The sequence below is a fragment of the Daphnia pulex genome, chromosome 9 (assembly GCF_021134715.1).
Source record: "Daphnia pulex isolate KAP4 chromosome 9, ASM2113471v1".
In the NCBI taxonomy this organism is placed as follows: domain Eukaryota; kingdom Metazoa; phylum Arthropoda; class Branchiopoda; order Diplostraca; family Daphniidae; genus Daphnia; species Daphnia pulex.
Genome location: NC_060025.1, coordinates 5,755,144 through 5,777,919, shown reverse-complemented (window position 1 = coordinate 5,777,919; position 22,776 = coordinate 5,755,144). Strand labels below are relative to the sequence as shown.

The 22,776-nt window shown below is 42.4% G+C and overlaps 3 protein-coding genes across 6 annotated transcripts; 2 read left to right on the top strand and 1 right to left on the bottom strand.

The window, feature by feature from the left end:
- Window positions 1–109: 109 nt before the first annotated feature.
- Window positions 110–2,168, bottom strand: LOC124203234. 2 transcript variants are annotated; one of them, XM_046599940.1, is made up of 5 exons: window positions 2,100–2,168; window positions 1,781–1,964; window positions 1,464–1,639; window positions 974–1,182; window positions 110–906 (listed from the first exon to the last, which is right to left on the bottom strand). In XM_046599940.1, exons 2-5 carry the CDS (start codon window positions 1,916–1,918, stop codon window positions 800–802), a joined length of 630 nt encoding a protein of 209 aa, XP_046455896.1. In that variant the 5' UTR covers window positions 1,919–1,964; window positions 2,100–2,168; the 3' UTR covers window positions 110–799. The 2 variants fall into 2 exon arrangements, with proteins under 2 accessions (XP_046455896.1, XP_046455897.1); XM_046599941.1 differs by having other exon boundaries at window positions 1,781–2,161.
- An 8,008-nt stretch (window positions 2,169–10,176) lies between these two features.
- On the top strand, window positions 10,177–15,849 carry LOC124202491 (putative uncharacterized protein DDB_G0277255). Of its 2 annotated transcripts, XM_046598828.1 has the most exons (5): window positions 10,184–10,937; window positions 11,124–11,242; window positions 14,360–14,707; window positions 14,773–15,075; window positions 15,134–15,849. In XM_046598828.1, the coding sequence occupies exons 1-3, from the start codon at window positions 10,473–10,475 to the stop codon at window positions 14,646–14,648; spliced, it is 873 nt and encodes a 290-aa protein (XP_046454784.1). In that variant the 5' UTR covers window positions 10,184–10,472; the 3' UTR covers window positions 14,649–14,707; window positions 14,773–15,075; window positions 15,134–15,849. The 2 variants fall into 2 exon arrangements, with proteins under 2 accessions (XP_046454783.1, XP_046454784.1); XM_046598827.1 differs by having other exon boundaries at window positions 10,177–10,937; window positions 14,773–15,849.
- A 4,411-nt stretch (window positions 15,850–20,260) lies between these two features.
- On the top strand, window positions 20,261–22,750 carry LOC124202925 (geranylgeranyl pyrophosphate synthase-like). Of its 2 annotated transcripts, none has more exons than XM_046599446.1 (7): window positions 20,261–20,766; window positions 20,833–20,987; window positions 21,081–21,192; window positions 21,269–21,389; window positions 21,452–21,591; window positions 21,910–21,948; window positions 22,025–22,750. In XM_046599446.1, the coding sequence occupies exons 1-7, from the start codon at window positions 20,692–20,694 to the stop codon at window positions 22,277–22,279; spliced, it is 897 nt and encodes a 298-aa protein (XP_046455402.1). In that variant the 5' UTR covers window positions 20,261–20,691; the 3' UTR covers window positions 22,280–22,750. The 2 variants fall into 2 exon arrangements, with proteins under 2 accessions (XP_046455402.1, XP_046455401.1); XM_046599445.1 differs by having other exon boundaries at window positions 20,264–20,766; window positions 21,048–21,192.
- The last annotated feature ends 26 nt before the right edge of the window (window positions 22,751–22,776 follow it).

The window sequence follows — 22,776 nt, the reverse complement described above, 5'->3', positions numbered from 1 at the left end:
AACCTTAGATCAGGCTAAACAGAAAAACCTAGAGGAAACGTAGAACTGGAATTTAGTTGCTGCTATAAATTTTTTATATGTTCCTGATGATCCTTGCATTTTGTTTTACGAGCTTTTTCTTCACGCAGCCAAGCGAATATATTAGATTTCGTTTGAAATTCAAAACTGCGATCTATATCATCTATCATATGACGACCGATTTTAATAAACAATAAAGCTACTCTGGGAACTCTTTACTTGTCTGTGACTCAGGTAAAACTCGGATATTTTAAATTAAGAGAAAGGATTTCTGTCAATTGCTTACCACGAGAGCAGCAGTGAACTGTACGTATTTTCATCTAATATTTAATCCAAAGTTCAAACGAAAAACGACTGTAAATCCACTTGTATTTTTCATTAACTATCGAACAAGAAATATTGCGATCGGAAAACATTGCAATAATGTAATAACGTATTTACACTATACATATAATATGCTTACATCGATAGCAACTTTAATTTTCGAATGATAAAATACCTAATAATGATGGATCTTAATATCCTTGAATATTGTAATAAATAGAATTTGTATTTTATTTCGGAAATTTAGTTCCACTTTTTATGTTGTGTAAAATATGGACACAATTTTAATCAATATAAATATCATACCGGTATGGTAAATTCTTAAAATTATCCATAGCTGTGATCACCCTTCTTGTCTATCGGATATTTTTCCCTTTGTGGAACACACTGTATAGTCCTACCTTAAATTGCATATCGATCGTCTTTAAGCTGAGCTTGGGTTTGCATGTATGGCTCGTTATAATCGCCCGCGTTTCGTCGGGCAAATCTTGAAAGGAAAAGGTCGCGGGGTACAACCGACAATAAAAAAACTGGCGCTAGTAGTCGTGACGATCGTTTTGGTTTCTGATTTTGTTTTTAACCATAGTTAGTCTTTTTTGTGTTTCTAGCGTAATTTGCTGAATAATTTTACCAGTTGAAAACGTTGTGTATGTTGAGGTAGGCCTTCGTAAAAGCGGGCCGAAGAACGAGAAGAGAAAACGATTTTGTTGAGACTCATCTTGGTAAGCGCCTTTTCTGCGGCCAAACAGAAACATAGGCAATGATGGCTGGATGGCCTGTCTCGTAGGCGCGAATCCATTCGACTTCATCGGCAGCACAATCAGCGGTGTCATCTCCATGCTGAAGAGACCAGCAAAAATAAAGTTATGTGAATTACTATTTACCGCGATCAGGTTATGGCTGATCCTAATAAATCGCCAAGAAAAAAATTAAAGTTGAAGAAATTAAAGAAAAAGATTTTAGACCCAAATTTTAGAAAAGTTTTTAGTCAAACATTAGGTAGGCTAAAAGCAATAAAGATTAGTTATTGCCTTATCCAAATGCGGTAATTTCATGGGTTCTAGAATAGGTTACAGTTACATGCATTGAATTAAAAATTGAAATCAAATGTTCATATTCACCCGAGCGTTTTGGTTGGTAGAAACTGATTGGAACTGTGGAACACATTTTTTAGGGCAACGTCGACATCGTCTTCAATATCTTCGTCAAATGTCAAGATCTCTGGCTTGTCGATAAATTCAAAGTTGCGCCGGCGACGACAGGCGCCAGTAACGTTCACCAACTGGCAACAAACTTGCTATCTCGACCAATTAATGAATTTATAGTTACAATTAAAAGTAAACACGTGAATAATTTTGTTGGATCGAATAAACACCGAAACTCGGCATTGACCTTAATTTTATTATGTGTGAATTTCTTGTATTACTATAAATCTTACTTTGTTCGTAGATGTGACGGTCGTTGTGACGGTGCTCGTCACAACGGACGTGACTGCGACGGCCTTAACTACCGGCGAGAACAGGATTGATAGAATCACGAATGCAACAGCAGTAGATAACGTCATCCAGATTTTCATGGTGAGCGATCAAATAGTTACTGGGCGGACTGGCGGACTAAATAATCTGGATCATTTGACAAACAGCACACACATCAGCCACTAAGTTAGTAATAATACTTTTTCAATAAAAAATGTCCTTCGCTTCTAATCTGGGATAGCAATCGGTTGAATCAGTTTACAATAGCAACCGAAATCCTACCGTGTTTATCCGATTCGTTGGGTTCCGTCCAGTCCAACGTATTCACTTCTTTTGTACTCTACGTCGTCTTCCAACTCCTTTATATGTACCTACCTTTCACGTAGGCTGTTCGTTAGTTAGCCGTTCACAACATGTTCCACTTTGTCATTTTTATGTCAACCACTTATACTATACACACTAAACTGTGAGTTTTGGCGGTTGCTTAAGACGGCTTTTCACCAAATTAGAATGAACCTCACAATGAGCTCCCGTAAAAGAAAAATTTGCAGTTACTACCAACATTAACACGCATAAAGAAATACGAAAAATTGAGAACAACACACGCCACTAGATGTACTTGAAAACCAATGATAACTGAAATCAGAAAACTACAGGTAGCACTATTGCAGCTATAGCTAATTAAATGTGATTAATTTTCAAAATTAAATGATTAGTTAAATTGGGGATGGTGTCTCTTTTTTTACTTTTTTTTTGCTTTTTAACAGTTGCATTATAGACGTATAGTTGTCCCACATTTTAACTACGTCTGTCACAAGAAATTCGGGATAATAAATCAACCATTTGAAGTTGGAGCAGATGTGAGGTACAGAAACGAGCCTACTGTCCGCGTCTTTCTGGTCGAGTTTTCATTATCCAATAATTAGTGGCCAGGTTTTGTGTTTTCGAAAGTCTTAACACGCAAACCAAGTTACAAGAGGCAATTTATAAAGTAATCACGCTTTGTTTTCTCCAACATATATAAGCGGTGCGCCCTCAAAATCTATTCCCAATCCGTTCTGCTGGCCGTTTGCTGGCCATTTGAAACAGACACAGGCGAGGCGACATGTCTGTTAAGCTTTTACTATTATACGTTACCAACTCATTTGTCATGATCGGTCATGATTGCTATGATGATGGACGGCCGAGTTGTACTCTCTGCTAGCAGGTGCGATAGTGGGGCGCACGTACCAAAAGAAATTCCCCGCTGGATATGCAACTGGTATACATCTGAACAGGTGCAGTGCAGCTCTGTACAAAAGCTCCGTAGCAACAACGCGCATCATTTCATCCAAAAGTTTCCAATTTCAGTAGATATGAAACCCGTGGAAATTCATTCATAAAAACGGTTCGGGTTTCTTTTTATTTAAAAAAAGGGGGGTTTACAGGTTCATTCCCATCTATTTGGCTAAACATGTTGCAGCACGTAATCGGGCTGGAATTCATTGGAAATTTGGCGCGTTCTAGCGGCTCCCGAAATGTCAATTTCACTCGAATCGCCCGCCCGTGCAGATAATTCAATTAATCACGAAGAGTGACGGGGCGAGAGCCAAGTGAAACGTGATAATCTCCCCCGCACAATGATGCATAAATTATTTGTCTTGGAGCTCTGCGATCGAATATAAGGAGCTCGATGAGCAGGAGCGGCTGCAGTGGCGGAATAGCGACGGTGCCGATGGAAATGTGTAATCATTAAGAAGAGCGATGAAGGGCCATCTCTCCTTCTGAATGCGTGACTGGTTGAAATTCGAAATTGGATATCAACGCGTCATCGAGTCGAGGTTGATGCACGAGTATCGGTTAATGAAGCTAGAGCTGCTCGTCTGTAGAGCCAGCAGTAGCATTTCCGTTTAGCTGAAGGACCTGTCGCTCTCCCGCGCCCGCATCAATAATGCGCTGATGTCAGAAGAACGGGGGGAGGAGGGAGGCTTCTTTTGCCGCGCGGAGCGTGAATCCATCACCGCATCGATCCATCCATCCGGCAAGAGGAAAACACACGGCCACGCACGCTCTTATCTATCCTGCGTCACCTTCTTATTTATTCATGTTTTGTCAAAATCACAATGTTTGATTATTATGCAAACAGCAGACTTTTTGTCGGCCATAACTTCACACAAACACGGGAGATTCTAATCCGATTTCTCGGAATTGCCTTACATTTTGTCTGTTGTCGAGAGACTTTGAATACAGTACCCACCAAACTATTAGGTACACCCCCCTATTTTCAATGCATTCTTATGGCACTACGTGTCCTAGAAAAATGCAATAACTCTTGAACCGCTTGGGCTAGATTTTTTTCCTTTTGGCCCTGAGTAGATCTAATGATGATCTACATTTTTTCTACACATGAAGTTGTCGTAGGATTAACCCCCACGGCGCTACGGTATCGTTCAGTTTATTAGGTACACCCGTTTTCCCCCCATATGCGCCGTGTTAAATACGGCGTTTTCCAAAATTTACAAAAAATACTAAAAATCAAGCTAAAATCTTTTTCTTTGTGCCAAAAGATGCAGAATTCTTCACTCTATACGAATATAAAGAATAATTTACAATCAAATCAACTCAGAGAACCCTTCCCTATACCTCAAAGTTTTCCACTTCAAAATTTGTACTTTTTTCAACAAACTTGCACTTTCGCCAGCAGAGGGCGCCAAATTTCGCCAAATTTTGAAGTGGAAAACTTTGAGGTATAGGGAAGGGTTCTCTGAGTTGGTTTTATTGTAAATTATTCTTTATATTCGCATAGAGTGAAGAATTCTGCATCTTTTGGCACAAAGAAAAAGATTTTAGCTTGATTTTTAGTATTTTTTGTAAATTTTGGAAAACGCCGTATTTAACACGGCGCATATGGGGGGAAAACGGGTGTACCTAATAAACTGAACGATACCGTAGCGCCGTGGGGGTTAATCCTACGACAACTTCATGTGTAGAAAAAATGTAGATCATCATTAGATCTACTCAGGGCCAAAAGGAAAAAAATCTAGCCCAAGCGGTTCAAGAGTTATTGCATTTTTCTAGGACACGTAGTGCCATAAGAATGCATTGAAAATAGGGGGGTGTACCTAATAGTTTGGTGGGTACTGTATAAACAAGCGACCAACGAGAGCGGGTGCGAGAGGATTTTTTTTCAATTTCCCGCGCCATTGTTACACACACACACACAACGCCCGCGTCTCTACATATTATATTATAGGCCGGATGGGAAATTTGAACGGTGCCAAGAAAGTCGAACCTTTTCACCCGGCCCTGAAACATCGTTCAGGATTCAAAAGATATGTAAGAGTATTTCCTACGTAATAACGTGTGAGCGGCTGTGTGCCTTTCTTGTTTGTATCTACACGCAATATTACATTTGTGTGCCGTTGATCAAAGAAGAGTTCTTACAGTTCGTATCTTTTTTATTATAGCTATAATTCGTCTTATTATTAGAAACAGCTATATTGCCATCTTCATTCCCGCCGTTCCTCTACGTTTGGAAATTCAATACTCCCGCAGAAACTGGATGTGTTTATTCGAATATACTGCGAGGTGCTTTTCCAACTCAATTTACTGGAAGTTGCTGCCATTCTTACAGATTATCATTGGCAAATCAATTGCGACAGGCCTTTTGTTTGCTGAACACGGGCGGAAATGTGAGATGCTAGAACTCATCAAGAAAATGAGAACTGATGAAGACAATTGGCTGTGCCGGGCTGCTCATTTACAGCTAGAACTCGTTAACATCAACCATTAACGGCCATCGACTTGAATAGAGCCTCCTGTACTACTAATATACAGGCTTTCCACCGGAATGAGCAACTCTACACGTTCTGCTGGGCTGTGTGTATACAGAAACTCTCTAACGTAAAACAGGATTATCGTAAACAAGAGATTAGCAGGGTCTAGACACATTTTCTGTACAGTTGCGCCACACAGCGCAGCCGACTAAATATTTACAGTCAATAAGCCGGTCACTGCCACCATGAAAGCCTTTCAGTCACAAAAACATCGAACAAACATGTATACCAGCTACATCACTTGTATTATTTTGAAACAATCAAACAGCCAGCCACTGATTACATTTAATGATTTAATCTCGATTTCAAGACTGACATTGTACCATTATTGTACACGTTCCTTGTCCTTGTATACTGTCTAATCTAATATCACACCAAGGACTTGAATCGTACTTCCTCCGGGTATAGATTGCCAACAGTAGGGATCAACAAATAAGAAGTTATCGTGCGATATAAGCTTAATGTATACACCCCTAAAAAAGACTTTTGAAGAGCAAAGCCGAATTGGAGCTCTAGTATAGTATTACTATAAAAGATATTGTCTTCAAATCTCCTAGAAAAATGAGTGACACGTCTTATTAAAAACACTCTGTATCCATCAGTATAACACGATGTATTGATCTCTCTTCCACTTTCAATTATAGACCTAGGCTGCTATAGCTGCCATAGCTGCTGTGTCTAGCGTGTATTAGTCAAGGGTTGCCTAAATGTTTGGCGGGCGGCGGCCCCGGAATCAGCATTCGTTACACACACATACCGTAGTTCCGGCGGCCCAAATAATCAAGACCTTATTTCTCCGCAGCACACTACACACTTCCTCCTCCGCAATCCTACCAGGCCTGCGGGAGGGGTGCCAACAGCCGAGGGTTTGATTAAGACAATATGATTTAGATCCTCGTGTGACGCTGGCAGGCTGGTAGCGGTTGTTTGCTCCGCCCGCACAACATATGACAGCAATTAAAAAATAAAAATAAGAAAATCTTGCTGGGCCTTTGTGCGATCGAAAATGCCCAAAATGTTGCCAGAGGAAAGAAAAAAAAAACTTGTGTGCATAAAAGCTCCTCCTTTGCATCAAGCTTCTTGTGAATATAATATTCAAGGAGCTAGAGGGAAAACAAACAACCGAACAAAGCGAATTCTTTGTTGTCCTGTTTTTCTTTTTATAGGCCAGCTATACTATTTGCTGTGAGAGACGATCTATGCGCTTTTGAATAAACAAGCGAGAGCATTTATAGGGCCAGATGTCATAACTCCATCCATATTGTATCGCCCATTCACCGCCCGTTGTTGCTGTTGTACGTCTGTACTATAGTGTATTCAGCAGATCTGAATATACAAGTGCTGCTGAATACAGACGGCGGCCATACAGTTCTCTCGCGGGTCTTCTTTTTCTTTTTCTTTCTTTATAGTAGGAACCGGCGATATTTGCTGGATGATGTCTATAGGCTCCAACATGTATGTAGCACGTTCATGCGTGGAATGGCAGACACTCGGCTCGCTGTGTCTGGCCATGAATTCATGTGGCTCCTGAATATATAGCCTATAGTTTGCCATCATATATACATGTACACACCACCCAGCAGCACCAGCACCAGCAGCAGCGAAGCTATATAGTTGGCTGTCTATGTTCTTGACGACGCCATTAATACGCGAGTTTGACGCTCCGTCGACCGCACGACACACTCCAACTTGTCCAGAAAACTTGGGCCCAAAAAAATGTGAAATAAAAAGGAAAAATAAAAAAATAAATGTGCCTCTCTCTTTTTTTATTGGCTTTTTCGTGGAGAAAAAGAAAGTGTTGCTGTGTCGGGCGGGTTCCTATATATATATACCGTACTAGGCTGGTGGGCGTCAAAGCCACACACTTCATACAAACACACAACAATCGAGTTGTGTGTCTGGCTTGTCTGCACGTAAAAAACGAATTCGGGAGTCGCCAACGAGCGGTTGCTAGTTCGTTTTTTTTTTTTTTTTTGTTTTGTTTTGTTTTGTCTGTTATTCTTTTAACGCGCCATCTGCAACTCGGGTGCAAAGGATAGTAGTACACATGAAAATAATAACTTTCTTTTTTACTTGAGTGAATGTCATCCGGCCATTTCTTGTTTTGATTCCACCATTCCACTATAGAATAACTCGAGTGGACGAATCTAAATAATGTTTGAGGCTATATTATCTTTTGGTTGGATGAATAAGACATCGGAAGAATGGTCGTCATCTTTCAGTATTACATTTACGAGGGACTGTTAAAAATTGCATCAAATATAGCAGGCTATATGGCGAAGAGGAGGGAAAAAAAAGACATAAGAGCGACGTCTCGGGTTCGCCGAGTTGCTCTTCAAGTATTCAACAACTTCCTGACGAGTTTTGTGTGTCCTGTCAAACACAAGAGAGACAAGACGCAACGACCTAAACGAAAAAAGAGAGAGAGAGAGAGAATCTAATACGTTTTCAAGCGGAAGCACTTGCAGTTGTCTGTTCGCGTCTTTATATAATTCATTGCGCAGTGGGCTGTTGTGTCTCATGTTGTTATTATATTTTCAGCGAGAGGATTCTATTATAACAAACAAGCGGGATATAGTATATTCCTCCTGCAAAATGTATCAGGATATGAAACGATGATCCGCAATCTGCTGATAAGTAACCCAAACAAAGAAAGAAAGGAAAAAAAATCTCAATTTTTATATAGATAATATCATAAACTTAACGTATAATACGATGGGTAATATAGGGCTTCGGGCTTTAAGCTTTATACCTCTACACAGGTTTAAAAGCGAAAGGGTTTTTTGGGAACAGAGCCAATGTAGCCAGTATATCCCCCCCTCCCCCATTTCTCTTTTGTGTATCCTTCGCCCTATGGCCTTTTCCTGTCTAAATACTCTGCTGATGCACCGTACTGTACCTTCTGTATTATTACTGGCTGGTGCGGATAGATCCTGTTCCTCCTCATCCCTCCCCTTTGTTTGCTTAAATCCACATACTTTCCACGATGATTGTCTATACACACAGCAAACAAGCCGGGCGTAAAAGTGATTTATTTCCAAAGCTCTGCCGGATCAACTTGGCGGCGCTGGATGATGAAGCCCTTGGAAAAAATTACAGCAGATTGGTATTAATATAGATGATTGAATTCGAATTAGATTATCGATAGACGGGAAAAAGGTGAATTGTAATGGCTGTAGATATTATTGCAGAGCACATCTATATAACTACTTGCCTAGTGTACCGGTATAATACATATAGACAAATGATCAAAATAATAAAGAAAATAGATTTCGACGGAAGAGCCGAGAGAAAATAAAGGCCCATCTGTTGGAGCGCGGAAGGAAAAAGAAAAAAGCGAGCCGTAAGAAGAAAGAAGAAAGAAGAAGAAGAAGAAGCGGATCATTTCCGCCCATCAGACGGGCAGATTCCCATCAGATGGCAGACGGATGGGTTGATCGATGGCCTCCTTGAATGACGACTTGATGGATCCGACAACATAATATACGCTATACTACACTATAGTACTACTATACTAGCCCCAATAAGAACTGAAAGGCCGGTAATAGAAGAACATACGGCCCAACTCTCGCTCGTCTAACACGTCTGAGCAGTTCCCAATAAAAAAGCAAATGACGGTCGGTGTTGGTAGTAGAGTACTAAATAAAGACGTTATGCCTTGTCCAACCATCTACAAAGAAATGCACAACGAGCTGCTGTGCGGTCCTCATGGTGCCGACGCTCCGATGAAAAGAATCGAAGAATCGCTTTAATGAATCTACCGTCATCTCTCTAGCCTTTTATTTCTTATTTCTTTAAAAGAAGCTGATGACCTACACGGACGCGATGTCTTATCTCGTCGCCTCTCCTCTGTGTATATAGGCCGGGTAAGGAGCACGTGCTCTCGACCGACCGCATATTAGGCAGCAGCCGGGTGCTGCCTTTTGTCGGAATAGAAAAAAGAGAGAAGAGAGCGGCCCTCTCTACGTATAACTATACTGATGCTACTCAATGGCCAAATAATGATGTCATCCAAGCTCCGTCGAGCATCTCAGTTTACCATTGACATATTATAGGCCCAAGATTTTCCTGGTAGCTTCTATCAAATGCGGAAATTCTAGGAAAAAAACGACCATAGAGAAGAGCGAGAGTCGGTGCCTATATTTAATCCGGTGTGCTGGATCAGCTCTCCGGGCCTAGAAACGAGTCATGTGAAAGGGCAAATAGAAAGAAGGAGGCTAGAAAACGATCGACAGCCAACGATCGAATCATCATATACTACTAGGCTACTACACATAGCCCAGCCCAGTCAGCCGACGGGAGTATATAGTACTAGTGAATATCTCAAAGAAGAAGAAGAAGAAGAAGAAGAAGAAATCGAATCAGCCCTCCCAACACAAAAAAAGAAAAAAGAAAAGAAAAGAAATTGTACGTTTTGTTGTTCCGTCGCTCAAAATCGATAGCGCTTGCGCCGTGTCTAAACTCTCGTGCGTGCTGCTGCTGCTGCTCTGCTGGTCCGCGCTTATAGACACGCAACTATAGACACTGCTACAAAGTTCCTTGGAGGGCCAGTCGAACGCGGATACAGCGGCGGCAAAGGTTTCCCAAACGAACTTGCGTCCATTTTGCTACATCTCGTTTCTTTTGGTTGTTGTTTTTATCAGATTTTGTATAGTATTTTTGATCGCTGCGGGTTTATATGCTACATAATTGTATAGAGCCCGCCGGTCATGTGTCCAGTGTCGTCCTGCAATGCGATTCACGGCGCCTATTGACAGCCACTCTCGTCCGGATCATCTTTGATTGCATCGACAACTGCTGGCCTGTACACAGCTGGACGACCAATTGAAGTCTGATCAAGATGGTTCACCAGCAATCGTACGATCACCGCCATTCGTCCTATCACCCGCCGTCGGCGTTCAGTGTCGATCCGACGGGCCAGCCGGTCAAGAACAAAAATTACCAGCAGCAGCAGCAGCAGCAGGCCAACCAGCAAACCAGCGGGGCTGGTGCTGGCGCTGGCCTGCGGCCGATGGGTAAAAACCGGAACAACAACAACAACAACAATTCGTCAACGTCTTCGTCGCCCACTTCGTCCAGCGCCGTCAATGATAACGACACCTTTGCGCGCTTCTGGCCGCAGCCGGCCAATAACGGCGGCAGTCGGCCGTGCAGCAGCGGGCCGGGATGCGGAGCAACGCTTCCGCATCCCTCCGGGCCCATCAGTGGCGGCGGCACATCCAGCAATGGCAACAACTCTTATTCCGCCGTCGAGAATGACGTCCGGTGGTCCAAATTACTCCGGCACGACGGTACACCCACCAAGGTATAGCTATACCCACCACAGCCAGGCTCCTCCTCCGGCCAGCTCAAAGATTTCATTATAGCTGTATAGATGTGTCCAGCAAAAACCGCCCAGCCGCGCCATTCCGGCAGTTCTAGCAATTACGTTATTATTATGTACAACATCTAACGACATTAAAGGGAAAACAAATATTATTATATTTGGAAGGTTTTACTCTACCCGGAAGAAGGATGGGCCAGAACGGCCACCAACGCCTATTGGCTCCTGTCTATCCCTTGGTGGAATCGCAATCGCTGCAAAGTCGTCGAAGTCGCCGGAACGCGGAGGTCAGTCACAAAAATTAAATCGATCCCATCATCCGTCGTAGAAACTTGAATGTTTAAATCAATATTGCATATAGGACCCTTCTATCTAGTGCTCGGGTTGTTATTTATTTATTTTTTTTTTATTTATTTTTTTAATGGCATTCAAATGGGACGCCGGGAGCTATATAACTTATATATCTAGACGACGGCGATATTCGGTGCGGATATTATTAGGTAGCCAAACACGGGGTATCGATCGTGACGGGGACACGGTGATGGGGTCCCCGGGATCGCTTTTCCTATTGGTTGATGACCAAAGTGTGCGTGTGTTGTGTAAACACGACTCATTGGTTGCCCATCGTCTAAATATGTGCAGCTAGAGAGACCCTAAATGGGATATTTATCGAGGGGGGGAAATCGAGCGCATAAACACGGGACGACATTTCTTTTTCCTTTTTCTTTTTATTTCTTTAAAAAAGAAAAAAGAAAAAAATCTTAAATTTACATCAAACGGCTGTTATTATGTAAAAATGTGTCTGGTGCAGGGCGCAACAGCCGAGACATTTTTCCGGGTGTTGATGTGCGAGGAGGAGAAGAGAAAACTTTTTTTTCTTTTTCTTTTCTTATTTTCATGTGGGACCGGATGTGAATCAAAGGAGATGGTGATGATGTTATGTACAACATTTCCCGCCTCCCCCTCACTTGCAGGTCTTTGGCTGTCGCTCCTTTTCTGGTGAAGGGGAAGAAAAGAGAGAAAATCAAATTTTCCCGCGCTCGTTCTCCTTAGGGCCTCGAGACTTTGTCCTTTTACGAGACGTTCTCCTTTATTCTCGTGGACGTTCGGCGTCGGCGGTGCTACCGGCTGAATGCCGATTGATTTTCTCACGCAAAAGGAGCGAGAGAACGAGAGGAAGTCTGCTGATGTTTTGCGGGGTGGAAATAAAAAAATAAAAAAGGAGACGGAGCTCCTTGATTATTCCACCCTTTGCTGGAATAACCGTCCGTTCGTCCGTCCTCTGACCCAGCAGCAGGAGCAGCAGCAGGAGCAGGAGCCATGTCTCTGTCCGCTCTTTTTTCAAAAACATCTTTATCGATTAGTTGATACACTCCCGCGCTCCGCTGCCGCTGCCACCGCCGCTGCCGCCGTGGTGGCACTCGCCGTGTAAGAACAAAGAACGTTGGCTCCTACAAAGATTTCGAAATCCTCTTAGAGCTTTGCTAGACACGAATGATATAGCCCTTGGACCTCTTCTATGTTACCCCCGCCCTGCGGCAGCAGTAGCCGTACACTATATGTACTATACACTATAGAGTATATATATGAAGGAAGAGCAACATCATCATCCCAGGTCCCGAAACTCTCTCCGGCCCCCGCTCGGCTCGCCCCACCCAACGATCTAATAGTTGCCATATATTTATACGACATTCGCAGACGTACTCTATACTCTAGTTGCTATACAGTCTACATATCATATAAGTAAGTAAACTTTTCCTTCTTTTCTCTGTATAGTCTTTGGCCCAACTAGATAGGTTACATTCGCAGCGGAAATAAAAGCACTATATGCCAAGTTGCCAGGGGACAAAAACAAACAAAAAACAAGTGTTATTCTCTGTTTAGTATAGGAGATGAATGTATCAATGTTTCGTGATCCTATTTCACTTCTTCGTCCGCCCGCCCTGCTCTAATATTGAAAAAGCTTTGAATATAATATTCGAAATAGTTATAGATTTGTTTGTTTTTCATGGGAAACGTTATTACTATTATAACTGCAGAGATGGGTAATAATACACGCTGGCTAATATTACGTATAAGGGGCCCGGTGTGTGTGTGTGTGTGCGTGTATAAGAGCCGGTGATTGAAAGTTGGTCGCGACCGGATAGACGCGATCAAAGACGAGTTGAATGTTTGACATGGACACGGTCGACGTCACTTGATGGATGTTCTGATGTACGTAACGTAAGTCCACGCTCGCTCTGTCGAACCTGAGTTTTCCGCTATCTATATAAGCGGCTGCTGCTGCTGTCTCTTCTCTCCTCTCCAGCTCTCTCCTCTCTGTCGAGCGCGGGAAATCGATGACGACGACGCCATTGGCGGCTTATAAATCTTTCCATCTCTCTCTCTGTACTGCTATCTCGTCTATTCTCTGCTTGCCAAATAGAACTAGCGATATCCGCCTCTACACTGTGTGTATCTGCTCTACAGTCTCTATTGATCATTGATTTCGTTGAGACTGTAGAGAGTGATATGTGCGAGAGTTGTTGCCGTCGGCAGGTAACACACAGACAGACAGACAGACAAGACAAGTCGATAGCATTTCGCCTCAGATGTGTAGAGCACCGGAAATCAAAAGAGGAAAGAAGAGGAAGAATAAGAAGAAGAAGAGCAAATCTACAGTAGATAGGAGAACAACCAACCATCAGCATATAATAGTCCGGGAGAGAGAAAGGCAATGGGGGTTACATATCGATTGGTTGTGCGGCGCGGTCCCTTTTTCTTTATTTTTTTCCATCCCGCCAACGTCTAAATGTATACAGCTGAGCAGCAGTAAATCAAAGGAGAGACGACACCAACGATGTGGAGTCAAACAAAAGAGAATTGGAGAAAGATGGACCCCCCCCCCAATGAAAAGTTTTTCTCTTTCTTTTTTTTTTTAAATATATTCTCCCGGTGCTGCGGGGAGGAGGAGGAGGTTTGTTTGATCTACAATCGCTCGTCGTTTTGTTCTTCAATCGTCTTCCTCCTTCCTTCCTTCGTTTCTTTCTTTTTTTTTTGTTTTTATATTTTCCCTTTAACTGTTTGGGTTATTTATATAAACACCCAAGGAGGATCGAGGGTTATGTCATCCTTCTCGTTGGGGTCGGATTTCTTTGGCTTTGGCTGTTGATTGCATCGCTCTCTCGTCTATTGCATGGGGGTGGCGGCCTATAGTATCTAACCCCCAAATCAACCCAGTGAGCACTGCGCAATGCATTTTGGGGTTTTCCTTTTTTCTGATTTCCACCCATTACACGTCAATTGTTGTCTTGTAGCTAAATTATACGGTATACCACATGTCTATTCAATGTTTTTTTTTTTTTTTTTTATTTCTGATTTCTGATTTCTGATTTCTGATTGCAAATGGGAATATATTTCGAAAGGAGTACGACGCAGGCCAAGTTGATCGATGCCGGCGACCGGCGAACAGTTTACGTGGTCGGCTCGTTCAAGAGCTCGTCGTCGTCGTCGCCGGACCTCTCGTCATCCGAGCCGCAATTCAAATTGGCCCTGACGTCGCACATCACGACGGCCGACGTCAATCTCGGCTACCTGATGACCGGCACGCTGGAGCGGGGCCGTCACGGCGACTCGCTCCAGCCCACCCATTTCGCCGTCCTCCGTAAATTCGATTGGAATAGCCAACAGCAGCAGCAGCAGCAGCAGCATTGATGAAATATACGACGATACAAATACTACTTGCTCTGTCCAATTAGAAAAAAATGAATGCTGTAAGTCTCTTTGATTCATTCTTAATAAATAAATAGAGATATAATCAATGAATTTCTCTACGCAGGCAAATTGCGTGTTGTATTACACGGCCGTCCGATCTGCTCCAAGGAAGATCAACTCTCGTTTGTTTTTTGTTTGTTTTCTGAGAAATAAAAACACTTTGATTCGATGTGACAGTCTCCACACTGCCGATTTTCTTTCGATTACGTAATCCGCTCGAGTCGCCATGTCTAATCTCAATCCGCAGTGTGTGTGTGTGTGTGTAACTACACACACGTCTTCTTACGTCTAGACGTGCGCGCTAGACATCGTTAGGAATGCTCCGCCGCCGAAACTTGCCACTTGATTGTGTGTGCGAGGTACAACGGTGAGCTCACCTAGCTGACGACGTTATTTAGACTCTACACATTTTTCTATCTATCTAGCTGCTGCCGCTGCTGCTCTCCTTGCTGCCTCCTGACTAACTATTGTTTCTTGTGGTACTTATATATCGTATATTATTATTCTTTCTTTCTCTCTCTCTCTCCCTCTCACTGCGTGCTGTGACTGCTGTCTCTGTCTCTGTCTCTGCTCTGCTCTCATTCGATACTCACCCAACGTCTCCTCCTTATTTCGGTCTCTCCGTCCCGGGCGCAAGAAAAGGAAGAAAGGGAGTCGCTCTTGTCTTCATAATTCAATCGAGAAATTCGAGAATTGAATCAAAAGAAAAAGAAAAATATAGAAAAAAAAAAGAGAGAGAGAGAAAAGATAACCCAAAAATTCCTTCATTTCGAGTCTTGTACGTTACACACCAACTGCTGTTTTTTTGTGTGTGTTATATTCTGATGAAATTGACTTGGACGAATGCGAGCACGGGGTAGTTGTGTATAGACTGCTACTGCTCCTCTCTCTACTACACAATACATATAAACATAATATATACACGCAGTACACATATATAAACACCGTTCCTCGGATTCTCCAACCCTCCCCCTCCCCCTCTCTGCCATCTCGTGTTCTCTCTTATCTTCTTCTTGGGTTATTCCCTTATATTCCTTATATACTCCTCCTCCCCCTCACTATATTCTATATATAATATAAATATATACTCGGCATCTCTTTGTATAATACTCGTGCCAATACAATCGGGTCGAATTTGAGACTCTCGCTCTCTGCTCACTCCCTTTTCTATCATTTCCTTATTCGACGGATTCCCCCCCATCCCCACCCCTCCTCACGACGCTGCTGGCTCCGAATGTCAATAGATCTCGTCCGTCTCTCTCTTTCTCTCTCGTTCTCTACACACTTCACCGTTGCGTCTATATATGGCCGACACGGGACACACGTCTTTCTTTTGTACACACTGCTGCTGTTTCTGACTTGAGGGATATGGACTCGAGATGACATCGCTGCTGGGAGGGGGGAGGGAGAGGGAGAAGAGCAGAGAGAGAGGGCGAATGGATAAGAAAATGAATAAGGAACCTGACAAAATTGATTTTTCAACGCCGTCGAAAAATCTTTCGCTCGCTGAATTTTTTTCTTTTTTCTCTTTGACTCGGTTCATTTTTCTTTCTTTTTTATTCAGGGCGGGAATATAGGGAGAGTGGTGACTATTGATTCGACTTTTCGACATGTGCTCTTGAAGACGATCTGTCACGCGTGTGCCAGTCAGTCGCCCCGCTACTTTGGCAACGGCTGTCGGGCAACCGAAACGCGCTAATATGGCCCCAGGCATCTCTTGTATTGCATGTCCGTTCTAGACGTATTTAGCGATTGCAACTACAAGTTTTTTTTCTTCCTCTACCAAAGTCAATTAATTGGCGAATTGAAAACCCCGCGATGAAGATAATTGGGTTCATTGAAAGTTATTTGTTTGATATCCCCCCCCCCCTTTTTTTATTTTTGGCCTTTTACCCCGATGAAGTTGTGGTTTGTGTGCGTGTGTGTGTCTATATCTCTTTCTGTCTCTACACAGACAGGCTCACATCCATAAAGGCGCTGGATAGGAGACGGATCCTAGTTGATCCCATTTGCCCGATTGGATGCTATGGGCGAGCCCTGCGGAGTCATATTTGGTATTCCCGAATAGTTTCGCCTCCAGACATGCCTCCACCCTCCTCCTCCCCATCTCCCGAAAAAAAGAAGAAGAAAAAAAAAAAAAAGTCGTGAAAGATATGGAAAGAAAACTTTGGCCCGCAGCAGTGGATCAGGACAAGATCACGAACCCCCCCCCCCCCCCATGTCTATGCTAGCTGCTGTGTGTGTATAGGATAGCTTCTTCTCCTTGGGATATACTGTTTCCTATACATACATAGACTGGTGATGATTAGATATTCCATTTTCGGGAGGCCCGTGACACTATACGAACACGTTCCGCACATTGTGGCGTGTCTCTATGTATATATAGTGTGTGTGTGTGTGTCGCACCAGCCTCTCTTGCGTATTGTATTATATTCCATGTGTGTGTGTGGTATGTAGTATTCACGATCAGACAAATAGAGGAATAACATATTTATTAGACTCTCCATATTTTGACATGTGTATAGAGGATGATGATGATATGAGTTCTACATGTTCCCAATTGATTTGAAATGAAACAAATAGATTCTCCCGCGGTCTTATAACGCCCTTGGCAAGGACTCGTCGCAAATGTTAGCTCGAGTGTCCAATTCAATGGAGATCTAACCCCAAAAGATTTCCATTGTTTTATTGAAATCAAGCCATCCAGCACTATAGACAGCACACACCGTGTCGTGAGATGTATAGTTGTATACTCTGCTGTGTTATACGGTAATGCTTTTGGCTAGGGATGAAAGTGATCACAGAGATAATCTAGGACTCGCGAGAGAACCTCGCTCCTTTAAGTCCTTTGTCGCGGTCAATGGGCGCACGGGACGAGCGTGACAGACGGGCTGCTGGGTGCGGGGGAGACAAGATGCGATCACGTCACGCAGAGCGAAACTCGAGCCGACAGCTCTCCTCTACGTCTACTCGTCCTTGTATATTCTATTTTCTTTTCAATTGGCTTGGCTCTTGATTTCATTTTCTCTCACAAATGGATTCAGGAAATAAAACACGAGAGGTTTATTTTTTTTGTTTAAATAGGCGCCATCACGGCCCAGCAGCACGACCAGTTGCTGTTATTTTGTTTCTCCTGAAGACGACCGGAGCATAGTAGGTATCGAATAGAAACTCTATGCGCACATTCATTTTCGTCCGGCTTAACTGGACCCGACCTCAGCCGCTGGGCAACATCACAGCGATTGGCACTCTACTCACTTTTCATCTGATTACTTTCCTCCTTTGGCCATCGTTGTCGTCGTCGTCGTCCGACGCAAAAGCTTCGCCCTCTATACTCGCCGCATCGCACAGCTTAAAGCTTGATTGTTAACTTTGGATTCAAGTGAATCCAACTATTACACACAACTAGTTGGCGGGGCGGCAGTAGTACTTTATCGTCTCCGGGCTATTTCCTATTTCCTTTTTCCTTGCCACTACTGCTGCTGCTGCTGGAGATGTCGCGGGATATCCATTTCACTGGAAATGTAATTAAATTGCTACGGCTGCTCTGCTCTGCTCTATTTAATCCATAGTCTTAAAAGCCTCGCAGCCAGAGCGGCCGAGATATAGGCCTATAAAAACAAGGACTTTATGTGCGCACAGCAGCGGCAGCAATGGCACACACATCGAGTATAGATGTGGCCATCCACAGCATCTCACAGCGTCTAGAGCTCGGGAGAAAAGTTGTCTCCTTCCGCTGGATAGACACTTATAATATATCCGTTCATCTTGAATCGACTGCCGATTGGGAATTTGCCAAATGAGACGCTCGAAACTTTCGACGTTCTCATCTCCAGCGCAAGAGAGAGAAGAAGTTTTCCTTTGGCTGGAAATGAAACTGCACGGATGAAATAGGGGGGCTGTGCTGGACCATTCATTATTCTGTCCGCGCTTCCTCTCCGGTTGGAAACTTATTCATACACTTGGTAATTAACTATCCAACACCCACCCGAGAGTCGGTCTTATATTCCCGGTTTTCGACGTGATGGTGATGAATAGCTTGATGTACGCCGCCTTTTCGGAATTATCAGTTTTTAACGGGCTCGTCTATTATTAGTTAATTATTCATCAATAAAGCGTCTTAGTCGCTCCCGTCGCCACCCAACATCAAGAAGGCGAATTATAACAGCACTTGAATTCCGTTTGGAATTGAATCGACCGCAGTATTAAGTTCTCACGTCAATTTTTCTGTGCGGTCGTTAAAATAAAATAAAATAAAATAAAGGACATTTGAATTCATAATATGTGTAGCCCGGCTGTCATAATCAAACTGTTTGAAATATAATCCCGTTCAGTGAGTCATTCCTCTAATAACTCTTCGTTTGACATTAGTCTACTATATATATTCTAGACGTCTCTACTATACGACCAAGTCTTATATATATTCAACCAACGGCTAATATCTCCAAAGCCTTTTGGCCCTTTTCATGGTTTGCTCGGCTGGTTTTCTGACACACCAGTCTCTATTTGATGCAGTAGTTCTATTACATGGACCTACTATACACATTATATAACTAATACTCTATGTGCGTTTCTCCTGGGATGTGCTGTGTGCTGCGCAACTTCTCGGCATACGGGTGCCTTTCAACGGATGGGGGGGGGGTGCCCTTTTTAACGAGCTGCACGATATTTTTCTTTTTTTTTCTGCATAAAACATGGCATTGCAGCATAACAATAATAATACGAATGCAACTAAATCATTTAAAGACTTGATATCTTTTTCCCGCAATGGTATACTAGTAGTATATCCTCCTACACTAATACTGCCGTGTGTGTTTTCCACGAAATATCATCCACGACTTCTTTTTGCCACGGGGGTTGGAGAAACAACTTTCTGTTATCTGCAGGGCTCAACTTTCGTCAAGAGTGATAGTTTTTTCTTTATCTCGTCGTCGTCCCCTCCGATTGATTCTTTTATTCTGTAGATATCTAACGGCCACTCGATCTTCCGCCCCTCTTTACGTATTACTAGCTGAAATATTGCTGATGAATTTGAAGAACAATTACGGTATATTACCTACGGTTAGGAAGGAACGAGTTTTTCAGAATCAAAACCACTTGTAATGACCAAATTCGTACCAACATGATAATAAAAGAATTTCTGCGAATCACTTATTCCAGAGTGAAGGGACTTTATTTGTTTTGGTTTTTTAGTGGAAACTTTCTTATCTTTTGTGTGACTCATTCTCGTGATTGACAAGGTTTTTTTTTCTTCACTTGGGTGTTGCCGGGAGAATTTTATTTGCGTTACTGAAGAAGCATTTGACTCAAGGATTTTTTAAATTTTTCTTTCTATTTCTTCACTGATTCTTTTATTGCTTCTTATCGTTTTCCGTCTTTGAACGAAAAGACGGCGAAAAGATAAAATAGTGGAGATGACGTCAATAAAGATTGTTGTTGCAAAAGAACTTCAGGTATTTCCATGGTGAAAATTTGTACACTAAACGTCATGCGTCATCAGTTGTTTGTCAATCCCGTTTTCATTACATTGCATCTGCAGTTCTCCCGTTTGCTTTTGTAAAAGTAAGGTGCAGCCGGCGGGTATCCAAGCGACCCTAGCAGAAGAAAAAAAGGTTTTTACAAAACTTTTCCTTATTGTGAAAACTAGCTTGTCTGCATTTGACGTTTGAGTTGCGCGGGACGCGAGGCCTTGTCGTCTGCGGTTTATATTTCGTCGCGAGCCAATCGTTTTTGTTCAAGTTTCAGTGAAGATATTCGTTTTAGCGGTGTTATTGTTTTCCTCGTTGATAAATTTCTCGTTATATCGGTGGAGAACAGAAGATACGCAATACATCGGAAAAGTTTTCGACTGCAGTGGACGTGTGGCCACTAGAGTATACATAGACCGAAACGAAGAATATCAGCCAAAGTTTTGTTTTTGTTCCGTCTGGATTTATTCGATTCGTTTTCCATCATCCTATTCGGCGAATTGCGGAGGGAAGAAATGGCTGGGGAGAAAAGTAATGGCTGTGCTACCAATATTCCGTACAGTAAATCTGGAGACCGCTCCCAAGACGAGGTATTCATATTACTACTCTTAAATCTTGCCCCTCTCTCAATGTTGACATTCATTTCACTTGTTTAGATACTGCTGCAGCCATTCACCTACCTGCTACAAGTGCAGGGGAAGCAGATTAGGGTGAAACTCTCTTTGGCTTTCGACTACTGGCTGCACATCAACCCAGAAAAACTAAATATCATCAACGATGTTGTTCAAATGTTGCACAATGCTAGTCTTTTGTAATCTTTTTACACACTCATTCTTTACATTTACTTTAATGATGTGGTTTGTTCTGTTAGAGTTGATGATATTGAAGATAACTCCATTCTCAGGAGAGGTATTCCAGTGGCCCATTCAATATATGGAGTGGCCTCCACCATCAATTCCGCCAACTACGTCTACTTCTTAGGATTGGAGAAAGTATTGGGTTTGAATCATCCACAAGTAAGTTACAATTTTGCTTTCTGCAATAGAAAATCACCGAATCAATTTAATTTTGTTGTAAACTTTCATTCAAAAGGCCACTGAAGTCTTTTGTGAACAACTGCTGGAGCTTCATCGAGGACAGGGAATGGAGATATATTGGAGAGATAGTTATGTCTGTCCAACTGAAGAAGAGTACAGACTTATGATTGTTCGAAGTAAGTGCTTACAAATTTGAAAAAAAAAAATGATAAACAATTGATAACACTTTATTTTCCAGAAACGGGAGGACTGTTTGGTTTGGCTGTTCGTCTAATGCAACTCTTTAGTACAACTAAAATTGATATGAATCCACTTATGGCCATACTAGGACTATACTTTCAAATAAGAGATGACTATGCAAACTTGAATTTAAAAGAGGTAAAATCATCTTCTGTTACAAGTCTATTCAAAGTTCAATATTCCCTTTCACATTGATGACGACAACTTATTCATCAAATTCAATAATGCAATTCTTTGCTGAACCGGTATAAATTAAAGTCATCTGCGCTTGCGCTGATCCATATTCATCTGTAAACGCAAAAGCGGATTCATGATTTTTTAATTTTACTTGTCGACCGCTTGAACAAAGAATTGTTAATGGAATTTATGGCAAATCAAAGCAAGAGATTTTAAATTAATGTATCTGGAGTTGTCGATTGACGTATTTTTTTATTTTTTTTTTAAATTTTCAAATAGTACGCGGAAAACAAAAGCTTTTGCGAAGATTTGACCGAGGTAATTACTTTAATAAATTGAAAATTGAAATTCCTTGATTTCAAAATGAACGAAATTTTTTTTTTTTGCTATATAGGGCAAATTTTCTTTCCCCGTCATTCACGCCATTCGGAGCCGTCCCGACGATCAACAGATCATCAACATCCTGAGGCAACGCACCAAAGACATGGACGTCAAGCGCTACTGCGTGTCCCTGTTGGAGAAGTTTGGTTCGTTTGAATACACGCGCCAGACACTGATCCAGTTGGATCTGGACGCCCGACGGGAGATTGAAAAGTTGGGCGGCAATCCAATCTTGGAGCGCGTGCTGGACGAGTTGAAAAACTGGTGAGACTGCTGGGACAGCATCAAGTCGACAGAATGAAGCCGACGGAATGCCGACCCCATATAGCCTCTGGCATCTATTCCAAAAACCAACCACAACTCTTAAAATATTTATCAGTGCACGTTAAAAATACATCTGTAGTAGAAAGAACTCGTCGCGCTGCGAAAGGGGTTAGACGAGGCCAAGTCACATACGACTGTTGTATTTTTCGCTCTTGAGCCATTAGTTCGTTATTTTCATGACACATTCTCTGGTCGTGTAATTTCAAATCCGTGTTCTTTTCACACAAGATTCCTCAATGTCTATGCTGACTCCGTTATTTCCATCCTTGTTATTATTACTTAATTTCGCCAATTACGTAATGGACGATGTGGCCGTGCGTTGTCGCGGATTCTTATCTACGAATTTGTATCTTTGTTTGGAAATCAACAACAAAAACGTTGAAGTATGTAAAAATAGATCTCGAGTGCTAAAGAGCTTTCGTTGTTCGGAATTTTTGTCCT

Coding starts and splice junctions, on each gene's coding strand:
- LOC124203234 (XM_046599940.1), bottom strand. CDS start 1,918: ATGAAAATCTGGATGACGTTATCTACTGCTGTTGCATTCGTGATTCTA. Junction 1,640..1,780: donor CCGTCACATCTACGAACAAA/GTAAGATTTATA, acceptor TGGTCGAGATAG/CAAGTTTGTTGCCAGTTGGT. Junction 907..973: donor ATACACAACGTTTTCAACTG/GTAAAATTATTC, acceptor AAACAAAATCAG/AAACCAAAACGATCGTCACG.
- LOC124202925 (XM_046599445.1), top strand. CDS start 20,692: ATGGCTGGGGAGAAAAGTAATGGCTGTGCTACCAATATTCCGTACAGT. Junction 21,390..21,451: donor CAGACTTATGATTGTTCGAA/GTAAGTGCTTAC, acceptor TTTATTTTCCAG/AAACGGGAGGACTGTTTGGT. Junction 21,592..21,909: donor CAAACTTGAATTTAAAAGAG/GTAAAATCATCT, acceptor ATTTTCAAATAG/TACGCGGAAAACAAAAGCTT.
- LOC124202491 (XM_046598827.1), top strand. CDS start 10,473: ATGGTTCACCAGCAATCGTACGATCACCGCCATTCGTCCTATCACCCG. Junction 10,938..11,123: donor ACGACGGTACACCCACCAAG/GTATAGCTATAC, acceptor TATATTTGGAAG/GTTTTACTCTACCCGGAAGA. Junction 11,243..14,359: donor GAAGTCGCCGGAACGCGGAG/GTCAGTCACAAA, acceptor ATATTTCGAAAG/GAGTACGACGCAGGCCAAGT.